The sequence below is a fragment of the Lolium perenne genome, chromosome 5, assembly GCF_019359855.2.
Source record: "Lolium perenne isolate Kyuss_39 chromosome 5, Kyuss_2.0, whole genome shotgun sequence".
Classification (NCBI taxonomy): domain Eukaryota; kingdom Viridiplantae; phylum Streptophyta; class Magnoliopsida; order Poales; family Poaceae; genus Lolium; species Lolium perenne.
Genome location: NC_067248.2, coordinates 28,732,411 through 28,740,894, shown reverse-complemented (window position 1 = coordinate 28,740,894; position 8,484 = coordinate 28,732,411). Strand labels below are relative to the sequence as shown.

Below are 8,484 nucleotides of genomic sequence, written 5' to 3'. Positions count from 1 at the left end.
AAACTGATCTCGAAGACGAGCCTTGACAAATGCAATATACTCAGGATCATCACCAGTAATGATCATATCATCAACACAGAGAAGAAGAAGAGTACGTCCACGAGAAGAAGTGTGAACGAAAAGTGCTGGATCATGAAGACTAGGAGAGAAACCAGCAGCATTCACCACAGAGGTGAAGCGCTCAAACCAGGCACGAGGGGCCTGTTTGAGACCATAGAGAGAACGTCGAAGACGACAAACCATCCCATCGGGAACAGAATACCCAGGAGGAGGCTGCATGTAAACCTCCTCACTCAACTCGCCATTAAGAAAAGCATTCTGAACATCAAGCTGCGACACAGGCCAGCATCGAACAGAAGCAACAGCAAGAAGGGTACGCACAGTGGTCATATGAGCCACAGGGGCAAAAGTCTCATCATAGTCACGGCCGTGCTCCTGCTGAAAACCACGAGCCACAAGACGCGCTTTATAGCGCTGAAGAGATCCATCAGAGCGAGTCTTAATTTTATAGACCCACTTACACGTGATAGGACGAACACCAGAAGGGGGAGAAACAAGATCCCAAGTGCCAGTGCGCTCAAGCGAGCAATCTCCTCAGCCATGGCAAGTTGCCATTTAGGATGACGCTCGGCATCCCGATAAGAAGTCGGCTCGGAAATGACAGAGAGACCATACTGACTAGGAGAGTAACGGGCTGGAGCACGACGCTGACGAACAGGCCGTGAAGGGGGAAGCTCATCGGCAGAGGACAACTCATCAGAAGAAGAGGAAGAAGGGACAACATCGGAAGGATCCGAAGCCGGAGAACAAGGAGTACTAGGTGGACTAGACGGACGAGAGGATGACGCCGAAGGGGGCGCATCAGAACTAGGAGGGGGAGGAGAAGGGACAGCAGGGGTGCATCCGGTAAAAAGAAGAAAAGAGATATCATCCACCGGGTAAGTACCCGAGGTGGGGCGAGGATAGAAGGGACGCGTCTCGTCAAACATGACGTCACGAGAGATGCGCATCCGACGACCAACAGGGTCCCAATAGCGATAGCCCTTATGCTCATCACTGTATCCGAGAAAAAAACACTCAACAGACTGAGCGGTCAGTTTGGTGTGTTCGCGAGGAGGGAGAAGAACATAACACACGAATAGGCGTGGAATACTGAGTACGAACCATGGCTGCAAAACGCTGATAAATAGAGAGCACCTCACAGCGAGAGTGCATAAGAACCAACCAGGTGTATCGCGAAAAATCATCAATAAACAAAATATAGTATCGATGACCCCCTTTCGAAGGAAAGGGACCCGGACCCCATGATACGTCTCCAATGTATCTATAATTTCTGATGTTCCATGCTTGTTTTATAACAATACCTACATGTTTTGTTCACACTTTATGATGATTTTATGCGTTTTTCGGAACTAACCTATTAACAAGATGCCGAAGTGCCAGTTCCTGTTTTCTGCTGTTTTTGGTTTCAGAAATCTTACACAGGAAATATTCTCGGAATTGGACGAAATCAAGGCCCACGATCTTATATTTCCACGAAGCTTCCAGAACACCGAAGAGAGACCAGAGGGGAGCCAGGGGGCCCACACGCTAGGGCGGCGCGGCCAAGGGGGGGGCGCCCCCCTATGGTGTGGCTCCACCAGGGCCCCTCCGAGGCTGCCTTTCCGCCTACTTAAGGACTCCGTCGCGAAAACCCTAGAGGAATAAGCCACGATACGAGAAAAGTTCTGCAGCCGCCGCCATCGCGAAGCCAAGATTCGGGGGACAGAAGTCTCTGTTCCGGCACGCCGCCGGGACGGGGAAGTGCCCCGGGAAGGCATCTCCATCGACACCACCGCCATCTTCATCAACGCTGATGTCTCCTATGATGAGGAGGGAGTAGTTCTCCCCCGAGGCTGAGGGCTCTACCGTAGCTATGTGGTTCATCTCTCTCTTTGTGATCTAGTTGAATATTATCTATGTGCTACTCTAGTGATGTTACTAAAGTAGTCTATTCCTCCTCCATGATGTAACGTTGACAGTGTGTGCATCATGTAGTACTTGGTATAAGCTATGATTGTGATCTCTTGTAGATTATGAAGTTAACTATTACTATGATAGTATTGATATGATCTATTCCCCCTTTCAGAGCCTGACGTTGATAGTGTGCATGCTATATTAGTACTCGGTCTAAATTGCAATGGTCTATCATGCACTCTAAGGTTACTTAAATATGAACTCCGGATGTTGTGGAGCTTGTTAACTCCGGCTTGAGGGAGCTCTTGTAGCCCTACACAATGAATGGTGTTTGTTATCCAACAAGAGAGTGTAGAGTAGTTTTATTATGTGATCATTGTTGAGAGTGTCCACTAGTGAAAGTAGGATCCCTAGGCCTTGTTTCCGAATATTGAATCTCCATTTATTTAATGTTTTACCGCGTGTTTACTTGCTGCCATCTTTATTTCAGATTGTTATTACCACTCACAATAATCCATATTACTTGTATTTCACTATCTCTTCGCCGAACTAGTGCACCTATACATCTGACAAGTGTATTAGGTGTGTTGGGGACACAAGAGACTTCTTGTATCTTAATTGCAGGGTTTCTTGAGAGGGATATCTTTGACCTCTACCTCCATGAGTTCGATAAACCTTGGGTGATTCACTTAAGGGAAACTTGCTGCTGTTCTACAAACCTCTGCTCTTGGAGGCCCAACACTGTCTACAGGAATAGAAGCGTGCGTAGACATCAAGCTATTTTCTGGCGCCGTTGCCGGGGAAGTAAGGTAAAAGGTATTCACATCCTCCGACTACTAAGCTATTTCCTAGCATTGTTGCCGGTGTGTGAGTGCTCGAAGCTATTTCCTTTAGATCCTGCAATTGCATCTTTTTGTTTCTTGTTTTTATTTCACTAGTTAGGCTTAATGGAAAACAACAAAAAAATTAGAGATCTTTATGAACTTTATATTGAATTAGGACATGCCGTGTTTGAAGAGAGAATTAAAAAACCCATGGAACTTTGTTTGCAAAATAGTTGTAGCAATGTTATGAGCATGAACTCTTTGAACAATATTATTGCTAATGCTATGGAAGAATTTAAGCTTGGGGAAGCTGGTTGTGATATTTTTAGTCCCCCAAGTTTTGAGGAGAAAATTTACTTTGATGATACTTTGCCTCCCATTTATGATGATTATAATGATAGTGGTATTTTGGTGCCACCTACTATGGAGGATAAAGTTTATTATGATTATACTATGCCTCCTATATTTGATGATGAGAATAATAATGATAGCTACTTTGTTGAATTTGCTCCCACTACAATTAATAAGAATGACTATGCTTATGTTGGGAGTAGTAATTATTTTATGCATGAGACTCATGATAAGAAAGCTTTATGTGATAGTTATATTGTTGAGTTTGTTCATGATGCTATTGGAAATTATTATGAGAGAGGAAAATATGGTTGTAGAAATTTTCATGGTACTGAAACACCTCTCTACATGCTAAATTTTTTGAAGTTACTCGTGTTTTATCTTCCTATGCTTGTCACTTTGTTCTTCATGAATTTATTTGTGTACAAGATTCCTTTTCATAGGAAGTGGGTTAGACTTAAAAGTGTTTCTTATTTGCTTTTGATGCTCTTTTTTTTTGCTTCAACTCTTATTTCTTATGTGAGCATCATTAAAATTAATGAGCCCATCTTAATGGCTATAAAGAAAGCACTTCGTGGGAGATAACCCATGTTTTTATTCTGCTACTGTTTTGTTGTGTCTTGGAAGTTGTTACTACTGTAGCAACCTCTTCTTATCTTTATTTTATTGCATTGTTGTGCCAAGTAAAGTCTTTGGTAGTAAAGATGATACAAGATTTGGATTACTGCGCAGAAACAGATTTCTTACTGTCACGAAATTCAGCAGCCCCGTCTGTATGTAACTCAGAAAAATCTGCCAATTTACGTGTGTGATCCTCAGATATGTACGAAACTTTCATTCAATTTTAGCATTTTCATCTGAGCAAGCTAAGTGCCCCAGAAAAATTCGTATTTACGTAATGTTCTGTTTTGACAGATTCTGCCTTTTATTTCGCATTGCCTATTTTGCTATGTTTGATGGATTTCTTTGTTCCATTAACTTTCAGTAGCTTTGTGCAATGTCCAGAAGTATTAAGAATGATTTTGTTACCTCTGAACATGTGAATTTTTAATTATGCACTAACCCTCTAATGAGTTTGTTTTGAGTTTGGTGTGTTGGAAGTTTTCAAGGATCAAGAGAGGAGGATGATATATGATCAAGAAGAGTGAAAAGTATAAGCTTGGGGATGCCCCCGTGGTTCATCCCTGCATATTTCAAGAAGACTCAAGCGTCTAAGCTTGGGGATGCCCAAGGCATCCCCTTCTTCATCAACAATTTATCAGGTTTCTTCTATTGAAACTATATTTTTATTCAGTCACATCTTATGTGCTTTACTTGGAGTGTCTTTATGTTCTTGTTTTTGTTTTGTTTGAATAAAATTGGATCCTAGCATTCTTTGTGTGGGAGAGAGACACGCTCCGATGTTGCATATGAACACATATGTTCTTAGCTTTATTCTTAATGTTCATGGCGAGGGTTGAAACTGCTTCGTTAATTGTTATATGGTTGGAAACAGAAAATGCTACATGTGGTAATTGGTATAATTTCTTGAATAATTTGATACTTGGCAATTGTTGTGCTCATACAGATCATGTTTAAGCTCTTGCATCATGTACTTTGCACCTATTAATGAAAAATAGTGTAGAGCTTGTTGACATTTGGTTTGCATGATTGGTCTCTCTAAAGTCTAGATATTTTCTGGTGAGGGTTTGAACAACAAGGAAGATAGTGTAGAGTCTTATAATGCTTGCAATATGTTCTTATGTAAGTTTTGCTGTACCGGTTCATACTTGTGTTTGCTTCAAACAACCTTGCTAGCCTAAGCCTTGTATTGAGAGGGAATACTTCTCGTGCATCCAAAATCCTCGAGCCAAAAACTATGCCATTCGTGTCCACCATACCTACCTACTACATGGTATTTCTCTGCCATTCCAAGTAAATACTTCATGTGCTACCTTTAAACAATTCAAAATTTACTATCTCTTATTTTTGTCAATGTTTTATAGCTCATGAGGAAGTATGTGGTGTTTTATCTTTCAATCTTGTTGGGCAGCTTTCACCAATGGACTAGTGGCTTCGTCCGCTTATCCAATAATTTTGCAAAAAGAGCCGGCAACGGGGTTCCCAGCCCCAATTAATTAACCTTCATTAATAATTCTCTTCACATGTTAATTTTGCAAATAGACACTCCTCCATGGTATGTGAAAGGTTGGAAGGAACCCGAGGATTCGGTTAGCCATGGCTTGTGAAAGCAAAGGTTGGAAGGAGTGTCACCCAAAATAAAAATAAACTACACTAAAGTACATGTGTAAACAAAAGAGAAGAGGGATGATCTACCTTGGTGGTAGAGATAACGTCCTTCAAGGGAGCCGCTCTTTGAAAGTCTGCTTGGCAAGGGAGTTGGCTGACTTCTTTTGGGCTTATAGAGTAGCTTCTAGGTGGCAAACCGCTGAAGCCCAAAAGATCAGCCCAATTTCTACAAGCTTCCTCCCACTGTGAAGCCCATTTTCTGTGTGTAACGAGAAACTGGTCCTGAGCAGTTTCTGAGGAATTTCCCGAGCTTCTCCAGCCCTAATCGACGAGTCACGACCAACGCGCATCGCTCCAACCCCACCTCCCGCATCGCTCCATCCCCGACCTCCCGCATCGCTCCAGCCCCGACCTCCCCGACCTAGGGTTCCGCCCCCGCCGCCGCTCCCCGGCCGCTCACCCCGCCGTCGTCACCGCAGCCCCGGCAGGGCAGCAGCGCCGCCGCCCCCCGCCGCGTCCCTCCTTTTCTCGCCCCGCAGCGACCGCTTCTCCATCTGCAGCGCCGCCGCCCCCCGCCGCATCCACGCCGACGATCTCTTTGCTCTGCTCCCGCCGGCCGACCGTCGACGCGTTCCTCCTCCAACGGTGATCTTCCCCACCGACGCTGACCTCCAGCTCGTCCAGCTCGAGCTCGCCCCAACGACCTCGATCTCTCTGCTCCGCTCCATCGATGTCGTCCTCACAGCCACCGGTACTAGCTCCTTCCAACGTTTGTTCTTGTTAATTTGACATTGTGCTAGTCATTGATCTTCTGCTAGTATGATTCTACTAGTAATGCCCGCTGTGCTAGTCATTTATTCCTTGTATGATTCTGTTATGTCACCCGATTTCCCCTTTCCTATATGTGTACCAATAAGGAGAAAACATTGGCAGATTAGATGGTCAGAAGCTTATTTTAACATGCACATTTATAACTCAAATAGATGGTCAGAATCTTATTTTAAGTATGGAACCAGAGGATATATTTGCCGAATATCATGCTTCCAAACAGAAATATAACTTGTGCATCGTATTGCTATACTTGTGTGTCTCTATCTATTGCCAAATATGTGCCAGGGTATGATTTAGCATGGCAAAAATGACACATTTTTTACATCAGCAATAACCGATTCATAATCCTATACGAATTCATTTGCCAAATTAATGTTGTCATTCATCTAGATGGACAAGCCAAAACATGTGAAAGCAACTTGGGATGATGTTGCTCACCGTGTTTTTCTTGATGTGTGCATCGAGGAAGTGAATGCAAATAATCGCCCTGTGCAAGTTTTGAATGCAATTGGTTACAAAAATTTGGTTGAAAATTTTAACAAGCGCACAAAGAGGAACTATGATCGGAAGCAAATGAAAAATAGATGGGAAACTCTCAAAAAAGATTACACGGTTTGGAAGGGATTGATCCAACATGCGTCCGGTCTAGGAAGAGATCCAATCACTCACACCATTGATGCTAGTGATGATTGGTGGACACATGAGATACAGGTACTGATGTTTTTATATGCTTCTATACGGTTGTTATCTTGCTATGATGTACTGATGTTTTTGTATGCTTCTATATGTGCAGATGTGTCCGGAGGCAGCCAAGTTTCGGATAGCCCCACTGCAAGACGAGGAGGACATGAGGATAATTTTTGACAAAAATGTTGTGACCAATGTGACAGCTAGAGTGCCTCCATCATCTGAAGATCGAGCTTCTCAGTCGAGGATCAACATTGATGAAGTTGAAGGCTCGGGGTGTGAAGGTGAAGATGAGACTCTTGTTACACCTTCGCGTGCACGTGGTACAAAGAATAAGAGATGCCCTTACTCACCTAGCCCCGCAGCAACACCAAGATTGAGAACTGGCAGTGGCAGTGTTTCGAGGTTGGACCGTGTCATTGATTTAATAGAAAAGAAAGCGAAGGCGAAGGAGGAGGAGAAAAGTAGGAATTCTATGACGTCTCCGGGTCCTGGTATTGATCCTGTGAGGGAGGAGATTAGGAGAATGCTAGCATTAATAGTTCAAGATGGAGCAAAACCTGGGAGTGATGACTACTTCTATGCCACACAAATTTCCTCACAAAGGAATACCGTGATGTATTCACTTGTTTAGAAGAGGAGGTGGAGCCTACTGTTAGGCTTGATTGGATCAGGAGGACCTGGGCACAAAAGAACAAGGCGTAGTCATTTGAATTTGTGTTGTTGTGACTATGTCATTTGAAATTCTATTTGTACCAGTACATGTCAACCTATGTCATTTGAATTTCTATTTGTACCAGTACATGTCAACCTATGTCATTTGAATTTCTATTTGTACCAGTACATGTGAACCAATGTTATTGATTTTATATTGTCATGAATTTGTACCAGTACATGTGAATCTATGTTGCTGATTTGATTTATCTACATACAGATGGATTCTGGCAATGATGATTCTGATGATGATATGGATATGTATTATCGTCTAGCGGCTTCTATTGCAGAAGAGTGTGAGAAGGCCCCCTATGCACCCAGAACATTGCCTTTGATGACAGGGATACAATATGTCGAACAGAGGATGAAGAATCCAAAGAAATTCTACAAGTGTTTTAGAATGAGGAGGTCAGTTTTCACAATGCTACATGATACTCTTGTTGCTAACTATGGTCTGGAGTCAACTTCTCAGATGTCCAGCAAAGAATCACTAGCTCTGTTTCTATACATGTTGGGAGCTCCTGGGTCGAATAGTCAAGCTGCAGACCGGTTTGAGCGTAGTGTTTCTACTGTTAGCAAAAAGTTTCATCATGTGCTAGATTGTGTAGACCTTATGGCGGGTGATTATATTACACCTAATGATCCTACTTTCACCCAAGTACATGATAAACTAAAACAACCAAGATTTTGGCCCCATTTTAAAGATGCAATTGGAGCGATAGATGGAACACATATTCCTGTCCAAGTTGCGGAGAAGGACAAAATCAAATACACTAACAGAAAAGGTTTTACAAGTCAGAATGTCCTTGCAATATGCGATTTTGACTTGAGGTTCACATTTGCTGTTCCCGGATGGCCCGGGTCTGTTCATGATACCCGTGTATGGACTGAT

At 43.0% G+C, this 8,484-nt stretch overlaps 1 protein-coding gene across 1 annotated transcript; it reads left to right on the top strand.

The window, feature by feature from the left end:
• The first annotated feature begins 6,581 nt into the window (after positions 1 to 6,581).
• LOC139831441 (uncharacterized) lies at positions 6,582 to 7,512 on the top strand. The gene is made up of 2 exons (XM_071820720.1): positions 6,582 to 6,902; positions 6,985 to 7,512. The coding sequence occupies exons 1-2, from the start codon at positions 6,582 to 6,584 to the stop codon at positions 7,510 to 7,512; spliced, it is 849 nt and encodes a 282-aa protein (XP_071676821.1).
• The last annotated feature ends 972 nt before the right edge of the window (positions 7,513 to 8,484 follow it).